Below are 25,592 nucleotides of genomic sequence, written 5' to 3' on the forward strand. Positions count from 1 at the left end.
TGAGCGATGGACAAGTAGGAAGTGATTAAAAGGAGACAAGCTTTAACAACTATTCACAAAATTCCTTTTCCTTATCAAACTCATGTATGTAACAAGAAGTTAACACTAATTACCAGACTTAACACTTGCTGAATAGAATCTTGTTTTAAATAAAAAGGATATAATATGGAGGCATATTCATCACACGGATATCCCACTGCACATGTTAACTGCAATTTATGGTTAGAACGCTAAGGACTTCTCTGATAATCCCTTGTATCATTTAAAAATTCCTGAAAATGAATTCTTACATTCATTATCATCTGTGTGAACCCGAAGCTTAATTATTTGCTTTAAAAAACAGTATTCACATAACTGATAAACACGAGAAAAGGGAAATTGGTAGTTATCATGTGTTCTCACAGATCTCTGACATTCTTCAAATATCAAAAAAAGATATTTTGAATAGTTTCAATATAAAAAATATAGAACACAAGCACGATTCTAAGCGTATGAACATAGATATCTACACACACACACACACACACTTATGTTCAGGTATACACATGAATGTGGAAAACTACCCTTTGGGTCAGTGTATAATAAATTACTGTAAAATTATTTTATGGCTCTTATTACAAAATAAACAAGATCCTGCAACCAAAATGAGAACTCAAAGGCCGCTCACTGAGCTCGTGCTCCAAGAGCCTAAGAATAAAGTTTCCTCATCAGTTTGCTCTCAAGGGTATCAGCAGGAAGAAGGAAATCACCGAGGATGTTAAGGAAAATGAATATATGGCTGCAGCTTTAGTTTCTGGCAAGACTGATCTGAAAAGCGCATTTAGATAAAGACGGTCAAGAGAGGATGGATGTGGGGAAGGCTACAACTTGAAGGCAGGAAGTCTGTTTCTCAAGTCGCCCGGAAAGGAAGGCCTCAAGCGGAACAGAAGGAACCCGCCCCGCACCGCCGCCCCCCGCACCCCTCCCCCGCTTTCCCCTGCCAGCGGTAGCGAGGGACCGGCGGCCCCGCCGGGGAAGAGCCTTTTGGGTCACAAACGTCCTTGGCCTGCGTCCCTCCGACTTCCTTGAACACCCTCCCCCCGTCGCCACAGTGAGGGTTCGGGCTGAGTGTCCTCGTCCTTTACGCAAGCTCAAGGTTAACAGCCTGGGCTCTCAACCCTTTCCCAGGCGACGAGCCCAGGGGTGCTTTAACCTGTCCCCAAGAGGGGACCCAGGACAATGTTCGGCTGGTTTTTACCGGATTTCCCAGTATGGGCGTGGTGTCACCGAAAGGGCCGGGTTTGAGAAATCGTTTAGGTTGGGGGGGGGGGGTGTCAAAGCCGTCCCTGTGGTAAAACCCATCACCTCGGTTCCCTCAGCCGCCCCTTCGCCCCCGCAGCTCCCGCCCTCCTCCCTAAACGTCCAGGGTGTCGGTGACAGAGGAGAGCAGGGGGTGCGGGTGAGATTTTGAACGTGACGCCAAAGGAACTCTCATCCTTCCTCCGGAGCTGGAGGGCGGAGGACACGGCGCCAGCACCACGCACAGCGGCTTCCAGAGGTGGTTACCAGAATTCTCTCGTTTCCTGGTTACGTGCGTGCTCGCAGAAACGAGAACCTTCGCCCGCGATTCCTGCTTCTCCATAGGGACCAAAGGGCTGGGCACGCTAATGTGATACGTGCCAAACGCAGCAAGCCTCATGGCTGCCGCGGAAGTCCCGCCGCCCTGCCTTCCCGACGGCGCAAGCGCACTGAGAATCCGCGGGGGCTCTTTAGGGCCCCGCCCCGGGGTGGGCGGACCTGGCGCCTCCCGGCTGGCCAATCGGCGGGCGAATCCGCGCCTTCCCGGCCAGCGGGCCTGGCGGTGGCACGTGGCTGTGTTTGTGTATGTGCTGCTCCCGCAGGGAGGAGAAACGCCCCGCAGCTGGGGTGAGGCCCCTGGGGCGCGGCCCGGGCTGGGGCGCTGCGGCGAGAGGCCGGCCCCCTGGCCCCGGCAATCTAAATTCTCCCGCACTCGGGTAGGCTGCGCACTCTTACCTGCCAGTCCGCGGCGCCTGGCTCGCCGCTCTGCGCTCCCCAGACGTCCTGTCCTCGGCTGTAGGCGGAAGATGCTGTTGCTTGATTGCAACCCAGAGGTGAGACGCGGGCGCCTTCCGTCCTGCAGGCTTAGCTTCCCCGGGTGTCTGTCAGCTCGGGAGCACTAGCGAGGGGGACTGACCACGGAGCGCTGCCGAGTCAACCCCCTTCAGAGTCAGATTTGGGGCGTGGGGTAAGATTTCCGACAGCGGGGGAGCGCGGGGCGGGATAAAGGCAAGAGGGGTGCTGGAGCTGCTGTTCTCCTCCCGCAGGTGGATAGTCTGAAGCATCTGCTGGAGGCCGGGGCCTCGGTCAACGCACCCCCGGATCCCTGCGAGCAGTCGCCTGTCCATTTGGCCGCAGGTGGGGGCCTGGCTTGCTTGCTTCTGTGGCAGCTGCAAACTGGCGCTGACCTCAACCAGCAGGTAACTAGGTTACTGATTGTTGCTGTGGACCGCCCCCCTCCCCCGCCAAGATCCACACAAACATTTCGCAGACGCCAGAATATTGTTTTCACTTGTTACAAATGGGACTATCGCGAGATGTCTGATAGAACTATAAAGTGAGGCACTCAAGGAATGTAAAATTTTCTAGGAGCCGCATTAGTAAGATGACACGTGAAGTTAATTCTGTGGTTCAACACCGCTGACCTCAATATTTCAATATGTAATCAACACAAAACGGGACTTAGATTTTTCCATTGTCTTTTCAGACATCTCAGTCTGGCGTGTATTTTACGTTTACGGCGCATTTCAGCTTAGTCTGGCCACGTTTCAAGGGCTCGTCGGCCAATTCTGTGGCTCCCGGCTGGGATCCTGCGCAGCACACGCAGGTCTGCAGTTCATTTCAAAAGGAACAGTTGCTACATTACCAGATGAAAAGTCTCAGTACAGAAATTACTTAAATAACAGTTGTGATTAAAAAAGAAATAATAAATAACAGTTGTGAGGCAAGCTCACAACTATTACAGTTTTCTACAGAACTGTTTTATGGTAGTCTGCATCTCCCATTGAATATTAAAGTAGGGTGAATTTAAATAGTTTTACCTTTATAATATTCTACTCTGCTTTTATACACCTAAATTTTAATGTAGGTAGTTGTGGCTGCATGTGTTTTTATTGATGAAAACTTTGTACTTAATAGAACACCAGGTGAGCTTTATTTAAAAAAAAGATAAATTAAAAAAACTTAGTACAATGTAGTTCTAACTGGTTCTCTTCAACAGTAATTTGACTTTCCTTACCAACTTCCACAGATGGTTTTGGGAGAAACTAAAATGTGCTATCTTATCTTTAAGGATGTCTTTGGAGAGGCTCCGCTACACAAGGCAGCAAAAGTTGGAAGTCTGGAATGCCTTAGCCTGCTTGTAGCCAGGGATGCCCAAATTGAGTGAGTATAAAATCAGTGACTTCAAAAATTTCGTATTTTCTTGGACTGAGCTAATCAGATCCTTGAAGCTTAATTACATGCACTTTTAAAAATGATGCTTGCCTAATTGACAATTTAGATTATCATTTAAATGTTAACTTAGGCTGTTAATGATACCTAATACTATTAAATTTAACTAAAAAAATGGATCCTTAGCAGAGGTGCAATTCTGTTCATCTGTTGTGGCAATATTACATCTTAGTTTTGGTTTGGGATAATCCCTTCCATAAAAGTTCTCATTGACTTCCTTGGAGTATTACTTACTATATGGAGCACAGAACACTTTCATTCACTCAAAAATGGAAGGTCCACTGTGTGCTGAACTCTGCTAGCCACTCAGGATGCAGTAGCAGGGAATATTGGAATTTCTCTGATTCCTTTACCACTCCTGTTCTGAAACCAAGATTTGTATGAACCCAAAGCTCTTTTGTAGAAGGATGTATTAAAAAGGCTAAACAGTTGTCAGTTTTTATGTAACTCAGTTTTTGTCTTAAATTCAGTTTATGTAATAAGAATGGACAAACAGCTGAAGATCTTGCTTGGGCCTATGGATTTCTAGAATGTGCCAAGTTTCTTACAACAATTAAATGTATGCAGACAATAAAATCAAGTGACCGATCCGATAGAGATGATTGTGTTCCAGTGCTCAGACAGAAACGAAGCTTCGGAAGTGTAGAAAATACGACTGGAAAAAGGAAGTGTTGGTGAGTAACTCAGTTGTTTTCCTCCTCCCTCAGGGATTGCTTATTCGGCGCAGTTAATTATTTCAGTCTTGGCAGTCTTATTTCTAGTGTGTCTTTTTCTTTTTGTGAACACATGTTAATACTGGTTATAGTAACTACTGCTAGATTCTGGAGCCCAGAAATTATCCTGCATGATGGAAGGCTGGGGAGAAAACCTTTTTTAAAAAGTTTCTGATGTCACTATGTTTAACCACAGATTCACGTTGGTTCTGAAAAGGTTTGAAGAAGGCCTTCACTCCGTGCAGATCTACTGCTCAGCTACAAGCTATGGCTTTTGGCTCACCAGGTGTATATCTCAGCTCCTTCTAAGAAGGAGGAAAACTTTCTTCTAAGTGAAGATAACAGTTCAGAATACATGTTTTTACATGCCTGTAATATTTCGGTTGTGCCTGCTTTGTCTTTTAAGTTATTAAAGAATGTCTAAAGAACAAACTTTTGTTTGTGTAGTATCTAACAGACTTTGAAAAAAATTGTAGTTTATTTTTTATTTTTTTAAAATTGTAGTTTAAATCATCAGACCACACCCAGGATTTTATTTGAAGTTAAACTTAGTCTTTATTAACAAATTTATAATACAACTTTACTACAGTCTTTGAGTCCAAGATATTTAAAAAATATTTGGTCGCTGAGGAAGACATAAATTATAATAAGCATCTTTGTTCCAAAAGTCTGGGCCCTTCCATCCACACCAGCCCTAGATTTGGGAGAAGGGAAAGGAAAACCTTTTACTAAATTATAGGATTACATGATCAAAATTGTAACATTTTACAGTCTGGTTCTGTCAGCTGAATCCCGGAATACGACTCTAACTTACAAAACTCAAAGATTTGAACTCCTATAAAGCACAGAAAAGTAACATACTTGGGTCCATTTCAGATAGAGTTAAAAAAAAAATTAAATTCTACAGTACTTAATCATAGAAAAGATAAAGTTCCCTTATGGTAACTGTTACTCCAAATAATCACATTTTTATTGAGTCTAAGTTTTATAATTCTGGCAGTCAGCAGCAGGTGATAGGAGAACTGGCAATCTGTTTTCTTGGTAGGCCACTGAAGGCTGTCTTAGGGACCAGGCTGTGCTTCTTAGCTACAAGGAAAGTGGCAGGGAGAAATCTGTGCCAGCCTCTTGAATTGCCCTTCACTGTCCTCAGGCTATTATCCTTCCACTTTCCATTCTTTTCCATTATTTTCCCCAGAAGAGAAAATTACTTTCGAACAAAATCTGTGAATCCAAAAGTACATCAAATTTCTTCTAGGGCCATTGATCTATTTTCTCAAAGACCCAGCTAATGACTAGTCTGAGTTACATCATTCTGAAATGAAACGCTTTGCTGGCAAAATACTCGGGAGTTAGCCAGCTAGAACTCTTAAAATAAATACCACTGGGTGTGTGACAAGTAGTGTGGTCTCATTCCTTAGCCTAACTCGGAAGCTGCTGCTCTGTATCCTGGCAGTGACCTAGAGCTAAAGTTCGTGGTTTCTACAGAAAATAGTGTCTTAGCTCTATTTTTTGGTGTGGAGGTTGGAGGCTTTAGAGGAACTCTTTAATGTTTGCATTTTTCTTTCTTGGACTGCAAAAATTAGATCTACATTCTAAAAGTTCAATGGAAGTAAAAAAAAAAAATCCTCAGTCCTATCTCCCCACTCCCAGGTAACTGCAAAAAAAATCTTTTTTTTTTGGTCTTTGAGACCTGTTTCTTTATGTAAATAACCTTTTTTGGACAAACCTTTTCTAAAATTTAATGTCCTAAAATCTGTTTTCTTAATGACGAATAAAGGCTTTTACACTCTGTTTTCATCTTTTCAGCCTTTTCCAGGTAACCAGACTCAAGTCATTGTAAAGAGAAGTGAGTAGAGAGGGTGCCCAAACCAGAAACTGATGGGAGTAGACACGGGAGTATGGTCTTTTTCTTTGAGGTGACTAGTCTGGGAACTTCAAACAGGAAAGTTCCACAGGAGGGTGAAGAGAGGTCAGGCAGAGGCAGAACTTTCCCTACAGTCCTTGCTAGGCTGAATGTTTGTGTCCTTCCAAAACTCCTGTTGAAACCTAATCCCAAGGTGCTGGTACGTGGAGGTGGGGCCTCTGGGAGGTGACTAGGTTGAGAGTGGAACCCCTGAATGGGATTAGTGCCTTCATTAAGGTGGCCCCAGAAAGGTCCCCCATGCCTTCCACTCTGTGCAAATCCAGTGAAGAGACCGCTGTCTGTGAGCTGGTAAGCGGGGCTCACCAGACCTAACCTGCGGGCACCTCGCATTTCGCCACCTTCAGAAAGGCGAGGAACCCATTTCTGTTGTTCATAAGCCGACTGGGCGATGGTGTTCTGTTACAGTAGCCCAGACTCTAAGACACTGCTCTCTATTCTCAAGTGAGAGCAGTGTTGACTCTCACAAGGTCAGGCCTTGGCTTCAGGGCTCCTTACACGTGCTAAAAGGGCAGAGGGTTTTCTACAATTGAAAATTCTACAGAAATCTAATCAGCAAAAAGAACAGTAGGAGCCTCAGAGAAAGTAATCAGGGACAACGCCTTATTCAACGGCTTCAGGAAAGCCTATCTAGACAATTCCATCTACTGCAAAGTTCCTCAAACCAGCCAGAAAGAAGTAATTTTATTATCTGTATCATACTTCTAATTAAAATAATGAACGCTTCTCACTGCCTCTAAGATGAAAACTGAATGCTCTGCTCTGCTTCTCTGCCCGGCTCAGTTTCACCCCTGCCTATCCCTCCAGCCACACCCCTTCGCAGGCTTGGATCCTGTTGGAACTGTTGTAGTTCTGGGAACGTGGCCCGCGGTCCTTTCACCGGCTCTAAGGGATCCCTCTAATGGATCAGCCTTGCAAACTCTACGTTAGATAACCGTATTTTTTTTTTTTTTTGGTTGGGAATAGTTTTTGGATCTCTTTTTTCTTCTACTCTAGCCTAAGAGCTCCTTAAAGACCTTTTTTAATACCCCTACTGCTCCAAGCAGTGGGCAGCACACACACACACACACACACACACACACACACACACACACTTCATGCCGAGTGCGCCAACACTTGGCTACAGAAAGAGGAAGTACTGCTCCCACTTTGGTGTGCAGCAGGAAACATTTCAGATTTACAAGTCCAAATGCCTTGAAGGATAAAAGCAGGACACATTTATCTCCTGTTGTATTTATAGTCTTATCACTGGCAAAATATTTTATTAAACTGGGTTATAAAAGAATTCAGCTACATACACACTAAGCTCCTGACTACTAAACCCCTCATTCCCAGGGCTTTGGTAACTTCATGCAGTTACGTTCTGTTTAACTTCTGAAAATGACTCACCAGTGACTTTCCAACTGGGCTTTTAAAAAAAATGACCTAATTAAACTACAACTTCAAAGTTCAGAGAAAGCTTTTTATAAGGTATTAATGATGTTGACTTAAGTGACAACATGAGAAAAATGAAGGGTAGTGAGTAACAGTAGGATATATTTATGGGTTTGTGGCTGAAAAGGCTGTATGCCTTCTTTGTAATTTTAATATATTTAGCAAAGAATACAGAAGCTTAAATTCAAGTTAATTATATCTTATCCTTGCCTTTTAAGTTTTAGAATGAGTTTTCATATGTGAGAATTAGTTGCCTATACATTAAATTAAATTTACACCTCCTTTAACTGGTACTGTAAGTATCAACGAATATTCTAACATTTGTCTCAAATTCAAATCCTTTACAGAATGAGAATAAATTATATATAAATAAATTAGAAGTAGCCTCCATAATGTCCAACATACTGCTTATTTTTGGTTAATAATACAATTATAAAAGTTATTTAATCCACTCTATTTCATTACATTTGTTTATGCAAAGCTGTAACATGTCCAAAAGAATATATTTCTAAGCTCTTTGTTCCATTATTAAGTTTAATAACTAGGGAAGTCTTCATAAATCTAACCGTAATTTTGTTCTTTGCAATTCACTTTAGTTCCCTCTTGTCCTCCCTATGCAGACAGACAGTCCTCACTGGCCTACAATACCTGCTGAGAGGATACATCACAGCCCTGGGTCTGTAGTTCTGTTAATGGCCAGTTTGCTCTCCTTTGAGTCTGGATTCTTTCCCTTGCCTCTAAATCTGTGTTAAACACGTACTTACCTTTTCCAAAATAACTTGAAGATCTTCAGCGCCTGTATAATGTGGATCTAAAATCAGAAATTTTATCTGCCCTGTAATCTCATTCCATGCCACTCCTAGTATTGTGTGGGCCAGAACTCCTCCCCCTATAGCAAGGGAAATCAGAAAAATGAGAGGGCATATGTGAATCTCAACTCCCTAGTCAATTTCAATTTAAAAAGATTATTTGGCCTGTTAATCTGACATAGCATTAAAATTGCTAGCCTAGATTATAAAAGATTACAGATCACGTCAAGTATACTTTGAGAAGATAAAACTGTTACCTTTAAAATCAGAAAAGATGCAATCATATTTGTAACCATATCAGGTTTCTATTCCACTGCCATATCCATGGAATTGGATCTAGAAAGGGCTATGGAGGATCACAGTTGCTGTGAGGCCTCTATCAGCAAATGGGCAATGCGGCCTCTGTTCCGAGTACCCCCCGAGGGGCAGCCCATCTACCCATTCAGGTCCTTCTGATACTCTGCTGAAATCTGTCTGCCTGCATATCTTACATACCAGTCTTAACTTGCCTTCTGTCATCCCAGATCAAGTCTTGTTCTCCACAGAATCATCAAGGTTTAGATCAACTCATCTAATCCTCTTTACAAATAGAGCCCAGAGAGGTGAAGCAATTCATGTAATGCTACACAGCCAGCCGCGTTAGAGACCGCACCATGACTTACTAGGCTCAACTGAGTGACCATGGCCTCTTTTATATACTGTTCTTGATTCTTTAAATACTTCAACAGTTATATCACTTCTCTTCTCAGCCTTTACTTTTGGTTATTACATCTTTTTTATAACTTTCCTCCCACCTTGAAAATTGAACAATAAATATCCAGAAGTCAGTATGTACGGTATAAAAGCTAATTTTCAAATGTTTAAAAATGACTGATTTTATGTGACATTATTTATATCAACAATAAATTTTATATATTCTTCTCTTTACCCAAAGAGCCCAAGATGTCCCAAACATTTTACCGATCATGACTGGAGTTCCTTCAGTCTCGAAGTGATTAGCCAGCTCCCGTCCTCGAGAGGCCATTTCACAACCTTGGCTAGAAAGAAACCATTTTCCATCAGATGAATGATTTCTCACACTAAGGTCCAATAAGGAGTTTGGGAGCCAGTGTTTTCTACCGTTTTGTTTTCTTTTTTGGTTATTGAAAAAAAACCATGATAAATTTAAATAACATTAAGTGGTAGGTAACTGACTTGAGAGCAACCAAAAGCACCATAACCTTTCAAAGTATTTAAGGCCACTTAAGACCTTGCTTCTTTGCTTCTGGAACTGCACAACGAAGGATTTTTAAGGGAAGAGTGAAAGTGGTCACCTTGATGACCACAGGGCTCTTATGGGTGGATTTAATGTCAGAAGAATGAGTTTTAAGTCCTGGGTTCTTGTCTTCTTACCATCAGACTCAGTCTCCCTCCTCATCTTTAGACTGGATCCCATCACCCCTGCCCTGTCTACGTGACAGGAGATCTGGACTAAAATAGACAAGATCTGTGAAGCCAGAGTGAAAACTGCAAAATGTTTTCAAGTATGACATATTATTTTAGGGACTATTTCAATGTCCTATACAATTTGTACTTTGGAGAAGAGAGAAAGCTGGCCAGATGAAGGGACATCTTTTTTTGGATTGGAGGTCCCAGCTGGTAGCTAATTCTAAGCTCTTGCTTAGTAAGGAACGTGTAAGGTTTTGATGTGCCAAAACGTTCCCTTTGCAATCATCATGTGCTTCACTATTTAATCGATCATTTATTTGTTAGCTCTGGTTTCCACAGGCGGTCTAAACTGTAGCTGTGAAATCAGACATTCTGGGACATAAGCACATGGACAAAAGAGGGTAATATATCTATTGAGGTTACTGTAATAGAAAATGTATTTAAAACAGAAGTTCACTGATAAGGAATAACCTCTTATTTAATATTAGCTCATATTTTATTTTTATTTTTTAAAGATTTATTTATTTATTATTACTTTTTTGAGATTTATGTATTTAAAGAGAGAGACTGAGTGAGAGAATTTCCCAGGGTGGAGCCTGACCCAGCACTCGATCCCAGGACCCTGCAATCATGACCTGATATTTGCTCATATTTTCAAGCTAGAATTATGGCTAAACTGCATTGGGAAAAAACGAATATATTATTTGGACACATTATTAGTTTACTGACATTTTAAGAAGAAAAAGGGCAGGAGGTACACAAAAAGGGCAGTCATAGATCAACATCTGAATTTCTCCCTTCAAGATATTTTAAAGAGTTGAGGATAAAGAAAAAAGTTGATTTTCTGTAACTCAGTCACAGCTGACATATTTGTTAATAATGATTCTTTTTTTGTTATTTTTATTTTATTTATTTATTTGATAGAGATCACAAGTAGGCAGAGAGGCAGGCAGAGAGAGAGGAGGAGGAAGCAGGCTCTCTGCTGAGCAGAGAACCCGATGTGGGGCTCGATCCCAGAACCCTGAGATCATAACCTGAGCCAAAAGCAGAGGCTTAACCCACTGAGCCACCCAGGTGCCCCACAGCTGACATATTTCTAAGTGTTCCTTTTCTCAGCTAAATTAACACCATGCAAGTATATGTATCGCAAAGTTTACTCATGCACTCAAAGTCTTCATAGCCAAAAAATGTAGCATTTAAAAAAAGATTTGTAAAGCAGTAAGGCAATGTGGAAGAGAGGGTAAAAACAGTGTGGAGGAAGAGAAAGGAGAATATATAATTTTCCTCTTTTCTAATAAAATGACAAACTTGCTTTGAAACGATGTCACTAATTTCTTAAGGTGTCCTCACCTGACAAACAGTATTTTTGAAGTTACACCAATCAGTTGGTTCAGTACGAGCTGTACCTCGATCGATCCAATCCACTGCCGTGATCCAACAAACGTTGCTGGTTTGTCCCCGGCATCAACTAGAGCCTTTGTGTATTTAAAAACACAAAAAACCCATACACAAGACAGCTATTAAACAACGACATTTAGGACCTGTTCCCTGATTACCAGTATGGTTTTTTTCCCCCTTCAAAAGTCTGTACCATGAGGTAATAATCATTATTACTGGTATATTAAGGGCTAATGAAATGTACAGTTGATTAGAATCGTACCTGCTGAATCTCCCTGTGTGTCGGAATGGATCTCTCTGTGTAGCCCTGGTGTTTGAACCAAGAGCAGATCGTCTGCAGAGATCGGTAAGCACAGCCCCAGCCATTGTCATCCACCCTATCCTGCATATAGTGATGATAACCATAGGTGCCCTGGACCACACGAATCTGTATAAAAAGAAGAAACAGAGTAACATACTAACTTAAGATAGATGCACATTTTCTACACAGACATCCAAGCCAAGTTTACTGTTCTCAGAGCCAGACTGTTACTTCAGGTCCTTACAAAAATGCCTTCAGAGAACTACAGTTGAACGTTATACTTTCCTGGCTTTTCAGCAACTGTCCAAAGTCATTACCCTGGGCTCTAAGGCCTGGCAAATCTTGCTCCCTGGCCTCCTCTCCAAGGTCATCTTGTACCACTTTCTCCTGTAGCTTGCTCTGCTTTAGGTTCGGATCCTCCAGGGGCAATCTGAGGCCAGAGCCTTATGGTTTGCTCTGCCTGGAACAATCTACCCAAATAATGTGCAGCTCGGCACCCTTACTTCGTTCAGGTCTCTGCTCAAGTATCAGAGACCGTCCATCGTCAGCCAACCTGGAAATGGCATGCTTTACTCCCTCACCACCCACCTCCTGCCCTGGCCGGCACTCTAGCTTGCTTTATTTTTTTATTTTTCAAAGCACCGCTTGACACCTTACTTGTTACTTTTTAAATCTCTTCTTAACCACACTAATATGTGAGTTTAATAAGGACAGGTACTGTGCCTTATTTATTTCTGGACCCAAGCTTCTACAGGGGGTGAGGCAAACAGTTAATAGTCAATAAATGTTTACTGAATAAATGATGAAGGGAGGAATAAATAAATGAAGGGGCCATATAATGGGACATATGAAGAATATTCCTCCAGTCTTGTAAACCTGCCACCATTGATTACAGCCCAGGTATGCTATTTAAATATCCTTAAATAAAGGCCAAGATCATGTAACTTCTTTCTTGTAGTATAACGTTAAGAATACTCATGTGTTTTTTTCCCCACAAACTGGTAATGTTTTTTTAAAATTAGGTAAGAAGAGGCATGGACAAACAGAATCCTCATCCAACAATTAGTATATTTTCTTCTCAAGCACAGACAGAAAATTTTTAACGAGAACATTGTGGTAGGTGGAAAAAATGACCCCCAAATGATGTCTATCTCCTCATCCCTGGAACCTGTGAAGACTATGTTATAGGATCAAAAGGCAAAAAAAAAAGGGGGGGGGGGCGGGCTCTTAAGTTGTGGTTAAATTAAGGAACTTAATGTATGGGAGAATTTTCTTGTACCAAGGTACAATTTTCTTGTACCAAGGTGTGCCTGAAACTCAACTACTATAAGTATCCTTGTGAGAGAGCAGAGAGGGAACGCTGACGCAGGAGGAGTGAAGGAAGCAACATGAGCACAGAGGCCGATGGGATCAATGTGGCCAAGGAGCGCTGGCAGCCACCACAGCTGGAAGAGGCACAGGAGGGATTCTCCCCAAAGCCCTTAGAGGGCGCCTGGCCCCACTGACACTTGATTTCAGCCTCGTGATAGGGATTTCAGACTTGTGGCCTCCACAACTGAGAGAATACATTTTTGTAGTTTCAAGCTACCAAATTTGTGGCTTCTATAGCATCCTCAGGAAATGAATGTGTCTCAGTAAATTTCAGAATCTTTATCACATAAAAATTGTTTCTGATCAGTATGCAAAGGAGTCAGAAATCAGTAAAAATACATATATATGTACCTACATATATAAATAAATTCTAATATAGTTGGATGTTAAAAAAAAACTCTGAAATAACACATGGATTAAAGATGAATCAGGGGCGCCTGGGTGGCTCAGTGGGTTAAAGCCTCTGCCTTCGGCTCAGGTCATGATCCCAGGGTCCTGGGATCGAGCCCCGCATCGGGCTCTCTGCTCGGCAGGGAGCCTGCTTCCTCCTCTCTCTCTGCCTGCCTCTCTGCTTACTTGTGATCTCTGTCTGTCAAATAAATAAATAAAATCTTTTTAAAAAAAGATTAATCATAATAGAGGTGTAAAGACACCTAGAACTGAATAAAACTAAAATACTTGAAATTAAAACCTGTGAAAACAGTGCTTTGCTTGAAATTTAGCAACTTAGAGAATAAAAAAGATAAACAATATGCAAAATGTCCAACTGAACAAAAACAACTAATCAAAGAAAGTAAAGGAAGGAGAAAGTGAAAAGGGCACGTATTGCAGGGAGCACTGGGTGTGGTACATAAACAATGAATCTTGGAACACTGAAAAAATAAAATTAAGTTAAAAAAATAAAATTGATTCCCCCCCCGCCAAAAAAAGGTTAAGAGCAAAAAATTGATGAAACAGAATATAGAATTTACAATAAAGGGGGCCAGCAAAACCAAAAGTTTTTTTTAAAGAAGGCATAAAAATGATACAAAGAATGAAAAAAAAAAAAAACCCATCAGTACAACTATGGGAGAAACTAAAACCTACGTAAAGAGAACTTAGAAATTTGAAAAAAGTCCTATAACCATTAATAAAATTAAATTTATTAAAAATGTTCTCATAAAGAAAGTGCTAAGCACAGATTATTTTATAGGTAACTTTTACCAAATGATCAAAAAAGATCATGCCAATCTTATAAAAACTCCTCTAGAAAATTAAAAAAAAAAAGAAAAAGAAAGGGAATGCTACCCAACTCTTTTAATGAGCCAGTATATTATTGACAGGAAAAAAAAAATAACAATGTGAGGAAATTCAGAAGCCAATCTTATTCATGAACACAGATGCAAAAATCTTAAAAATGTTAGCAAATGAAATCCAGCAGAGAACAAAAAGTAATAATGAATCATAACCAAAGTAGGTTAATCCCATGAATGCAAATCTATTACTATTTGGAGATTTGTGCTATAGTGTTTAGGGGTAAATACCAGGCTGTCTGTGGCTTTCTTTGAAATGGCCCGGGTTGGGGGGAGCGGGGAGAGAAGGTGAAATGAAGCAAAATGTTGACGGCTGTTGCACATATATAACAAGAAATAGGTACAGCAACTTTCCTATCAGGGTTGGCTAAATAACAAAATATCTGGACCAAACCATACATAGTTTGTTACATGGCAATAAAGAAGTCGAACCACAGTTCGACACAATACCGTGACTAACTCTTGGATACTTACTAGTGAGTGCCAGAGCGAGTTGTAGAAGACCAAATATAAAATGACCCAGTTTTTTATAAAACTCAAAATGAGCAAAACTGTAAGTATTGAGGAAATATGCACCTATGTGGGGAAACTAAAAAAAAAGGAAGTGAGGGATACAAATAAAACTCAGGATACACTGAGTTCCCTTCAGGCTGTGGGGAGGCAGAGGAGTGGAAAAGGAAGGAACACACACGTAGGCTGGTAATGTTCTAGTTCTTAAGTTGGGTAGGGAGCTCTCTGGTATTCATCTCCTTACTGTGCTTTACAATTTATATATATGTTATATGTACATATAAAACATCATATACTGAATGTCTTAAAATATGGAAGTGCTTCTTATATCTCCATAATAGAAATAATAAACCCATTTCACTGTCAAAAATCAATCAGCATTTATTTGGTACGTTTTGAATGTCTAGGCACTTTGTAAGGAACTATTAAAATTTAAAAATGAATATATGACACAGTACACCCACCCTATCAGGAGGAGTCCCAAATATAGTCTGAGAGAAGACGTTTATGCAATAATCTAGAAAACCATCAAGAGTTATGTTGTTTGTTAGAGACTCTACACTTTGTATGGCCTATGGTGACACTAGGACTGTGACAGAGCAAGGTTTTTAACCAGGAAGAGGTCTCCCAGGATTTCCTCCCATACAAGCAAAATAAATGAAATGATTTTCTATCATTGACAGGATGACTAGAGACTTATCTGTCCACATGACCAGGTAAACACCCAGCCAGGGTCTCTCCGTGGGAAGCCCAGCGGTCCAGGGCTGCTGCGGGCAGAACTACTGTCCCCAGCGCCCTCTGACGGCCAGGACTAGAAGTGGCTCCCGCAGTCCTCTAGGCTGTATCATGGATTCATTTTTCATTCGTAGGATTTCCTTACAAAGCGCACAGAGACGCATTAGATACTGAATAAATGCCAGGACATGCTGGACAATTAGGTTTCCTCTCAGGGGAACTGGGGTGTGAGAGGTGCCAGTCGGTGCCAGCCAGAATGGGGCTGATATGAGCTGGGCGGTGAGCGGCTTTAAGGATGGCAGGAAACAACTGGAAACAATGAGGAAACAGGCTGAGAAAAGACAGGGTAAAGGCAGGCCACTTCGGATCAAAGCATACCCCTGGAAAGCAGTAAAAATTTCAGTAAGGAAGCAGCAGAGGCCTGAGTCAGGAGGCTGCCAGTCACAGGGCCGCTAAGAGGCTGGGCTGTGCAAGAACCCTGGGCTGGGGTGCCCCTGGGACCCCTTCTTCCCAGCCCACACGCACCCTTAAGGAACTGCTCCTCGTGCCCCACCAGCCACACTTCTTGGAGCTTCCATTGGTGGGAAGCTGCCAATTGCACCCAGGTACCTGCCGCAGAGAAAACGTGCCACAGGGCCTTACCAAACTTGGCTGCCGCGTGCTGTGGGTAAACACGCTCTTTACTTGGCATGATTTCTCAGGCTCAGGGTGAAAATAAATGGGGATATGCCTTTAAATAAATCAGGGAATGGAATTTTAGTAGGAAAACTGTGGTACATGCTATCTATTCCTGACCTTTTCAGACTATTGTGAATACTGCTATTTTAAGCAATGATTATTAAAAGAAAGGGGTGGTAAATTTTGTTTTAGAGATGACATACGTTCGGAATCAATCCTTAAAACTTCTACTGGATACACACAAAAAAATCACCACTGACACTGATCATCAGTCGACTCCATAAATAATTATTAAACTCACCATACCAGTCTCTACGTTAGGTGGATTGAGATAAATATGTGGATTTCTAATGTAACCATCTTTGTATGGCTCATCTGGAAAGTGATAAGCATTAGATCTTCTGAAATACGGTCTGTCATGAGGCAGATTGAAGAGGTCATGTAATTCCTAAATGAAATCAGAATCAATAGAAGAGAAAAAAGTTAAATAACTTAGACTCCTTGCTCGTTGGTAAACAAACTCAATCTAAAGACATAAAACAAAAATAACTATATATTGGCTATAAAAATTATCAAACACCCTTATAATATAATTCACAGAGGTCGAAAAGGGTGGGATTTAAACTAAACCCAAAAGAGAGTTATGTATGTTTTTCCATGGATATGCGTAGAAACTGGAAGGGATCACAGAAAAAATGAAAATGCAGCTGAGCCTTGAACAATGTGGGGATCTGAGGCACTGAGCCCTCACACTGTCAAAAATCCACATACATGTATACATATTATATACTATATTCTTACAATATAGTAAGCTACAGAAAAGAAAATGTTATTACAAAAATAGTAAAGAAGGGAAAGTACATTTACAGTGCTGTATCGTATTTACTGAAAATGATCTGTGGGCCAGTGGACTCTTGCAGTTCAAACCTGTGTTATTCAAGGGTTGACTGGAATTTGTCAGAGTGAGAGGAAGTAACATAATTTCAAATTACTTATTTATTATAACACAGTCTGCTAAAATACATCCAGGCTAAAGTCTGGTTTGGAAACAGCCTTGTAAATGAGTAAATTAGAAATAACAAGGATAGAATTACATGAAAGTATTCTGAAAAGTCATGCTTAGAGTACTTAACAAATTCAAGGGGTGGTGATTAAATTCTGGAGGAGAGATGGGTGGTAGGAAGCCAACCAATATGGCATCAAAATTAAAATACGCATACATGTTTAAAATGCAAAGTTTTCCCAACTGCATAAAAATGTGACCCTTCCTTTGTAAAGTCTGACATTTTCTTTTTCGTGTCTCCTTAGTACTCTCGCAGCTGGAGTGGGAACATCTGGTGCCTCTGCAGGTCAAGTCCACCAGCACTTACAGACTGAGCAGAGGGTCACAGCACTCTGCCTCCTCCCAGGGACAGATGAGGGAGATGCTCCTGTGGTACCGTGGGGTGGGCACCAGGCAAGACCACACATCAAAAATACGCACTCCAAAACTAGTCAATTCATTAATAAATTTCAGTTCTTTGAATGCTGATCATGCTTTCTTCAAACTGCCTCTAATAAAACCCAAATAACCCTGGGAGGTAGGGGGGGTGTAAAGTATTACTATGAAACCTAATTAGAATTAGCATAAATCCTAGCTTTCCTTCCCTAACCGTAATCTTGTCTCTTCTACAAATCTGAAAACAAGGGACGGGAAAAGGAATTTATTTATAAACACTCAGCAGCAGCTCAAGGCATGTAAGCATCTTTTCATTTCTGTATCTCATTATGGAAAAATTTCACAGAACATATGAACCACACTGAGTGTCTGAAATCAAAATGTTACATATGGTTTAGCATATTTTTTCATTAATACACTTTAAAAAAAGTTCTATGTTAACAGAAATTAAATAATACGTGAAGATAGTAGTCTGATTCCACTTTCATATTAATTCACAAAATAAGTTCCATTTATTTGAAATGTTTAAGTAAATATAAAGTGAATGAATGTCATAATTTTTCTAAGAATAAGTGTATTGGCTTTATCTTTCTTCCTTCCTTTTTTTTTTTTTTTTTTTTTTTTTAAGATTTTACTTATTTGACAGAGAAGAGAAAGCAAAAGCAGGGGAAGTAGCAGAGGGAGAGGAAGAAGTAGGCTCCCCGCTGAGCAGGGAGCCTGACCCCAGGACACTGGGATTATGACCCAAGCCGAAGGCAGATGCTTAGCCGACTGAGCCACCCAGGCGGCCCTTGGTATTACCTTTCTATAGGCCTGCAGCTGACCATCTGGAATTCCTGATGGATATGAAATTGTTAGAAGATTTTTTTCCCCTGGCAATAAAAAGTGCAGTGGTTCAGGGACCACAATAGATGTTCCTTTCATATACTTCAAAATACATTTCTCCATGTCAGTTAGTTGATTATGAATTGCATCAACTAGAAGTTTACGAACTCTGTGGAGGGAAATATTCAAGTACATTAACGAAAGTTATAATGACTATGATAAATTAGAATGGAGAGTTAACACATCCCAAATACAGTAAAAAAAACTTCACTGGACCAGGATTATTAAATGAAGTCTAACTTTATGCAAAATTAAGTATACTGTATATTTCCTAGGTGTAGGTAATGGGAAAACCTTATAGGTTTTGCACACTACCCTATTTCCTCTAAATAAACATTTAATTACTAGATGACTCAGTTTAGTAACAAACAAGGAATAAATCATAGTAAAAATAACAATAATCCTGGATATATCTACGTGATATTTAAAAATGGGCTCTGATTACTCTGGGGAGGAGGGCTTATATAAATGTGTCAGTAGCAGTACAAAATACTTACTTTCCCCATGTTTCTTCTGGAGCAACAGACAGAACTACATCAACAGGTAAAGTCATACTAACGTAGTGGTGTCCTCCACTTTCTCTTTCAATGATGGGGGTGACAGCTCCCACAGAGGTTGACATTTCCAGCATAAGATCTATGTTTACTATTCGATGCTATAAAGAGAAACAGTAATAGTCAACTTATAGCATACTGAACGTTAAATATAAAGGGCAAGTGACTTTTTAAGGGCCATACAAAGCTATATTATAATAAACTGTTTAAAAGCACAAATCTTAAAAAAATCTCCTCTGCTCCAAAATAATTTGAAGAGAGGTGGAGAGGGAGTGGGGATGAATGTTAAATCAGACTGACCATTTGTTGATAAACATGTTTTTTAAACATTCGTGTGTGTGCGCACATGTGTGTATGTGTGCGTGTGTTTATAAGTATTAAAGCTGGTACAAGTTCACCAGGATTCATACATTATTCTACTTCTGTAGAGACTTAAAGTGAAAAAAAATCCAATGAACAAGATACAAGAACCACACACCAAAGGAACTTTTAAGCATACATTAGAACTATAAGCCCCTGGCCTAAAGACACAGAGAATTATAAACAGATACTGAACTCCGTTAGCAGGTTTGATTTTTACAGTGGTATGGAATAACAACTCTGAAAGTACTTTGCTTGAATGTTTTCTGTTTTGAACAAATCTGGCAAAATATTGAGTATACTAGAAGCCAAGTTTCTCAGGGGGCAAAAAGTTATGAGTTCAGTGAGGTAGAAGTAGAACTGGAAATATAAATATGATTTACATAGATAAATAGAAACGTATTGTGGTGTGTGTGTGTGTGTGTGTGTGTGTGTGTCTGTGTATATTTATTATACATGTATGGTACGTATGCATATGTGTGCGTGCTCCTTAGAGAAATGCCTGATCCCTGAGCTGGAACAGGGACAGTACATAATGTGCCTAGAACATCTTGTGGAAGAAGTAGGAAGTACTCAAAAATACAGTGTCAAAAGGACATTGGAGCAAGCCTGAAGAAGCGTTCATTGGCCAAATCTTGGAAAATGTGAACATCCAAAGATTTTAACTCATTGCATGAAATAGGAACCCATGCTTCCATGCACGTAATAAATAAATAGGGAAAAACAAAGCTCTCCTTACGGTACAATGTCATCTAAGAAGTATAAAAGGAAATGATAGCAAAATCACTTTGCAACCATCAGGTTATTGTTGGATTCAGACAAAAATTATTGGTTGACACTGAAAGTGGTGGGTAAAACTTTGGTGAGGAATAAGATAGCCTCAAGGTATCTTACCATGAGATACTTACTAGTTACAAGGGAAAAAACAGTGCCCTCACAGAGAAGAAAATGAGCAGACACCAATGGGAAGTAAGGGATCAGAGTTAACATCACCAATACTAGAGGCCAACTGATAGCACATGCCTCTTCAATACGATATGCTGAGGAGGACAGGACATTACTTCGGCACATTCCTATCAACAGTGCACCACCTCAATCTAGTCATGAGGAAGCCTAAAACAAATCCCATCTGAGGAAATAATCGACCCGTACTCCTCAAAATGTCAAGCTCCAGCTACACGTAATTCTCAAATCACCTGATCTACAGCCCACAGTATGTTCTTTAACAGCTCATGTGGTTGTCTCACTGGTGTCTCAAACCACGTGACCAAAACCGACCTCATGTCTTCCCCATCGCCCTCTTAACACAAGAAAGAAAATGGTCATTCCATTTCTAATTCATTTCCAAGTATCATCCATTTTATCCCCTAAATATCTCTTGGATCCCTTCCCTCCTCTCCATTACCATAGCTGCTGGCTTAGTTCTGCTTCTTCTGAAGTGGCCCCCGCCTAGCTCTCTAACCTCATGTCCACCCTATTTTCCCATAACAGCCTAGAAAAACACTGTAGTCGTATTCACTTCGTAAAACTTCCTCCCTTGAAGTAGCTCCATTATTTATCTCCAGTACTTGCCAACTTTGTGGCAAATGGCCGGTCCTCAATAACATTGGTTCTAAAAGCACCAGAACTAAGAACAATGTGAAGAAAGGTAAATCATTTATTATTTACTATCTCACAGCACCATATGTCTCTGTCATGTTTTAGAGTGGTTCATTTTTATTTAGTTTTAAGTAATTTGCAAACATACTCGAACTGTGTATTTTTGTGGGAGCACAGAAAGCATCCCCCAAAATGTACGCATTAGGATATGTATGACTATGGAACAAAAGCTTAAACATGTAAAACAGAGATATAACCTCTGACAAGTCATTTACTCTTTCTGGACCACAACAATCTGATCTGTAAAAAATAAGAGAGTTGCATTAAATAACCTCTAAGATCTCATCACTCTGGTTCAAATTCAAGGATTATAAATTTGCTTACCATGTCTGATAACTTCTTGTCTTTCTTTCTCATAAATTTTCGTTTTATATCTTCTTCCTGTTCAAAGCTAGACGTTTAATACATAAAGATGTTTACAATATGAAATGACGTTTTGAAAACATTTCTAGCAATTTTCAAACATACTCACTGAATAAAGCGCATTATGTTCTTACAAGCAGAGCTATCACTCAGTTCTCCTGGAATGGTGTTTACGTCACTATTAGGCCATATATATACTGAACTGTGGCAAATTCTGAACACAAGGGCATTTGAAGAAAGTTTGGTTGACAGGTCACTCAGCACATGTCTTATTGCTTTCTTGATAAATATTTCTAAATTAAGAGAATATAAATAGAGGTTAATAAGAAAAATCCTAAACTTTTCAACATGAATCGTTCCAAACACACAAGTACAACATAGGAAATTGACTCCCAAATAACTATTCTCTAGATTCAATAATTGAACATATAAAAAGAAAATTTATGCCTTTCTTTTTAATAAATTGAGATTAAATGCACAGACCATAAAATTCATCCTTTTAATGCATACAATTCACTTGCTTTTAGAAGATGACAAGGTTTATAACCATCACTATTTCCAGAACACTGTCATCACCCCAAAAGAACCCTATACTTATCAGCACTCATTTCCCATTTCTCTTACACTGACCCATAGCAACCACTAATCTACTTTCTGTCTATATAGATTCGCCTATTCTGGAAACATCCTATAAATGGAATCACACATTATGTATCCTTTCATGTCTACCTTTCATCCTGTCTAGTACTTTCAAGACTCATTCATATTGTAGTATAAATCAGTACTTTATTTCTTTTTATGGCTCAATAATAATATCCTTGAATGGACACAATACTCTTTGTTTATCCATTCATAAGCTGATACACAAGTGGACTGTCTCTCTGCTTTCTGGCTATCATGAATAATGCTACGAACATTTGTGTGCAAATTATTGTGTGCACATATCTCTCTTAGGTGATCACTTAAGAGTAGAATTGCTGGGTCACAGGGCAAGTCTATGTTTAACCTTTTGAGAAACTGCCAAATTGTTTTCCAAACAGTTATTTCACCACTAATATATGAGGATACCAATTATTTTCAAAATACCACATAACTTAGAGCAGTAATACTGTTGAATGAAATTCAAACTTCTTTGAAGTTCTTTTTATCTTTGGACTCTGTCCCACTAAGCGTAGTGTATTCTAAAGTCAAAGTTTTTTCTGTGTAATGTGTCATTAACCTGAAACTTTTTTTTAACTTCATTTTCAGGGATTTCTTTTTAATGTACTATAATCTTTGGATTATGTAAAACATTTTCATGGTTCAAGAAGATATATTTAAAGACAATACACAAATACTTATTTAAACTTCATATTCTTAAATCCTAAACCTATTTAACCTTGTGATTAAAACATTTATTTAATTATCAGCCTGATCTTAAATAAATACCTTGGGGTTGTGGTAGAGAAAAGATTACTTATTAACAAGAGAGATTTAAGACATCTTGATATGTTTCAGAAGGCCAAATTTAAAGATTTTTAGCTACACTACAAAAGACAAACACAATTCCTGGATTATCTTCTGTTTATCCCCGAATCTACTTTCATTAATTTGGGAGTGGGGATTTGAATGGACCAAGATTGAGAGCAATTTTTTTTTAGCATGAAAGGATGATTCAGAAAGAACATTCTGCATTCTCTCTCTTCCTATTTCTGTGGGGCCAGGAGATGATGGCCAGCTAGTGACCTTTCCATTCCTTATCTTTCTGAACTTCTCTGCGGTTTCTGATGCCACTGATCACACTTTTCCTGAATGATTTTATTTCTTATCATGGTGTTAATGATCATCCTTCAGAGATATTCTTTCTCTCCAGTCCTGACCATCCACCCTCCCCTAAATTTCAGATTCAAATGATCTGAATCTGCACTTGATAGACTCTGGCATCTCAAATGAAACACTTTTCAAACACAACTCATCTCCCTCCCCTGATATCCTTTACCTCTGTTTGTGGTCATAGCCCAAGTCAGAAACGGGAAGGCATCCTAGAATTTGCCTGATACAAACTCTGCTGATATTTCTCCCACAGAATGCTTATACCATTAAAGAACAACATAACTTTCAAGAGTGTAGGCTCTGGAGACTCAGGGTTATGTTTAGGTGCAAGTCTGCAATGTTCAAATCTGCATGTCTCGTTTACACTGTGCTCATTGTGGATATTTATATTTATTGTGACAACTGTCTGCCAGTGGGCAGTGAAGTTTCTTTTTTAAGAAAGGGGACATTTTTTTCTAATTTGCACAGAGAAGCCTCACAGGCAAGCAGTGGTGCTGGAACATAGTGCCTAAGTTTAAATCCAATTTATAGAACTCACTAACCACCCGATTTGAGTTTATCCTCTCTCTCACTCAGTTTCATTTGCAAAATGAAGAGGATCCCAATATATTTCATCATCAATTTATAATAAAAAAGAAGTTTTTTTGGTCAGACTTACCATTAGCAGTAGCTAGCTGAAAAGCTAGATCAAGGCCTCCTCTTATTCTGAAGAGTATATCCATAGTCTCTGAAATCACCTAAGACAAACAGAACCAAAATTCCGTTGTAAAACAAAACAAATACATCTTCATACAAATGAGAGTCAATTCCACTTCTGGAAATTTGTCCTAAGGAAATAATCAAAGTTCAGCAAAAATTTAACTTCAATGTTGTGCACTTCCCATAGTGTTCTCATCATAGCAAAAAAAAAAAAAAAAAAAGGAAACCACCTAAACCAGTAAGAAGTCAGTTAAATAAAGAAGAACACTACCATATAAATATTAGGCAACCAATTGAGGAACTGCTCTATGAAGTGTTCTACAGTTGCCATTTGAACACAAAATATTTAATGACAATGAAAAAATACTGAAGGCAAAAGTGAAAAAGGCAAGAGCGTATTTAACGCTGCATGATTTGCACAACGTAACTAATCGCTCAGTACTTCTGTACTCTTCTGTAAAATAGGAAAAATCCATTATTTCATAGGGTTGTTGCGATGATTCCACAAGAGATCTCAAGTGAAAAGACCACAACCTCCCTAGGCTTCTGAACTGAGATCCTCTCTGAAGAAATAACATTTAAGGCTGAGATGAGAAGGGCAAGTAGGTACGAGTATTAACAACTAGAAAGGAAAGTTGAGGGTGGAGGTCGGAGAACCCACTGCAAGCAGGGGCACAGGCTGGTGAAATCCACTTGGAAGAACACTTAAAAGACTACCACAGATCAGTTGAGATCTGACGAGGGCAAGGACAGGGATGGTAGGAGTGGCGTGAATGACAATTGACAGCCATGCAGAAATAGCATGCACAGGATCTGATTACTGATCAGATGTTCAGGGGTTGAGAAGGGGAAGACGACAAGGATGATTTCCAGGTTTCTGGCATGCACAACACGGTGGATCTCCTGATCCGCGGATATTTGGAAGAGCGGGTGTGGGATGAGGGGAGGTGGAAATAGTTTTGAACTTGTTGAATGTGAAATACATATGAGTTATCCAGGTGAAGGTACAATTAGTAGATAAAGATCTAGAGCTCGGAATACATTTCTAAAAACTGGATATATAACTTGGGAGGAAACGCAGGATGTAAAGAAAAGCATCCTTGAAGACCACCACATCCAGGAAAAGGCTTGGAAGACCTGGCCAAACGACTGGGAGGGAAACGGGGGGGGCTCGGGGCATAGAGTATCTGAAGAAAGTGACTCCTATCTTTCCCAGGTCCGATACCTCTTCAAACCTTCAAGACGCCAAATAATCCCTCCTTCTCAACATGATTCCACAAGGAGGAGGCGCGGGGAGCGAAGGTCCTTACAGTGGCTGAGCTGGGATAGTCTAGGCTGTGCGGGACAGTTTTCTTCCGGCTCCAGCAGGGACAGACCGAGAGAAAGGAGGCCCAGACCACCGAGCTCGCAGCTGCTACCGTGGGTCCTGCCAGGGCAGCTCCTTTCAAGGGCTTGGACCCACGGAAGCTAAGAAAGTCTGAAGGGAAACGCAGGGATCTACTGCGTGTACTCACCATGTCTGCTACGTGGCTCTGACAGTGGCGCTGACGTCCGCGCAAGGGCTCAGCACTCTAGCCCGGAAGTGGCGTTTCCGGGGGCGGAGCCTGGAAAGACTACAACTCCCAACATGCGCCGCAGCAACGTCACGGGTAGGACCTTACCACGGCTTCTCGCGGATGGGTATTGGAGCGGAGGAGCAGAAGTCTTTTCCCCCTAAATTCT

The 25,592-nt window shown here is 40.3% G+C and overlaps 3 protein-coding genes across 14 annotated transcripts in view; 1 reads left to right on the plus strand and 2 right to left on the minus strand.

The window, feature by feature from the left end:
• Positions 1 to 2,325, minus strand: part of LRP2BP (LRP2 binding protein) — a 39,069-nt gene extending 36,744 nt beyond the window's left edge. For 7 of the 9 annotated variants that reach the window (XR_007124680.1, XM_047715094.1, XM_047715103.1 and 4 more), the window contains exon 1: positions 2,014 to 2,325. The gene's annotated coding sequence lies outside the window, so the exon portion shown is untranslated. The remainder of the gene's footprint in view (positions 1 to 2,013) is intronic. The other 2 variants (XM_047715110.1, XM_047715112.1) reach the window with 2 other exon arrangements.
• On the plus strand, positions 1,824 to 10,681 carry ANKRD37 (ankyrin repeat domain 37). 3 transcript variants are annotated; one of them, XM_047715184.1, is made up of 5 exons: positions 1,824 to 2,111; positions 2,325 to 2,477; positions 3,350 to 3,441; positions 3,981 to 4,184; positions 9,322 to 10,681. In XM_047715184.1, coding segments are annotated over exons 1-5 (477 nt in total). In that variant the 5' UTR covers positions 1,824 to 2,084; the 3' UTR covers positions 9,323 to 10,681. The 3 variants fall into 3 exon arrangements, with proteins under 3 accessions (XP_047571140.1, XP_047571120.1, XP_047571129.1); XM_047715173.1 differs by lacking the exon at positions 9,322 to 10,681 and adding an exon at positions 4,420 to 4,677 and having other exon boundaries at positions 1,829 to 2,111; XM_047715164.1 differs by lacking the exon at positions 9,322 to 10,681 and having other exon boundaries at positions 3,981 to 4,188.
• UFSP2 (UFM1 specific peptidase 2) lies at positions 4,759 to 25,530 on the minus strand. 2 transcript variants are annotated; one of them, XM_047715037.1, is made up of 12 exons: positions 25,385 to 25,530; positions 23,830 to 23,908; positions 21,469 to 21,652; positions 21,321 to 21,387; positions 18,921 to 19,078; positions 18,340 to 18,532; positions 16,402 to 16,548; positions 11,476 to 11,640; positions 11,166 to 11,290; positions 9,348 to 9,424; positions 8,343 to 8,467; positions 4,759 to 4,917 (listed from the first exon to the last, which is right to left on the minus strand). In XM_047715037.1, the coding sequence occupies exons 1-12, from the start codon at positions 25,385 to 25,387 to the stop codon at positions 4,831 to 4,833; spliced, it is 1,410 nt and encodes a 469-aa protein (XP_047570993.1). In that variant the 5' UTR covers positions 25,388 to 25,530; the 3' UTR covers positions 4,759 to 4,830. The 2 variants fall into 2 exon arrangements, with proteins under 2 accessions (XP_047570993.1, XP_047571003.1); XM_047715047.1 differs by lacking the exon at positions 25,385 to 25,530 and adding an exon at positions 25,096 to 25,349.
• Positions 25,531 to 25,592: the final 62 nt, after the last annotated feature.

This window comes from Lutra lutra, chromosome 2, assembly GCF_902655055.1.
Source record: "Lutra lutra chromosome 2, mLutLut1.2, whole genome shotgun sequence".
NCBI lineage: Eukaryota > Metazoa > Chordata > Mammalia > Carnivora > Mustelidae > Lutra > Lutra lutra.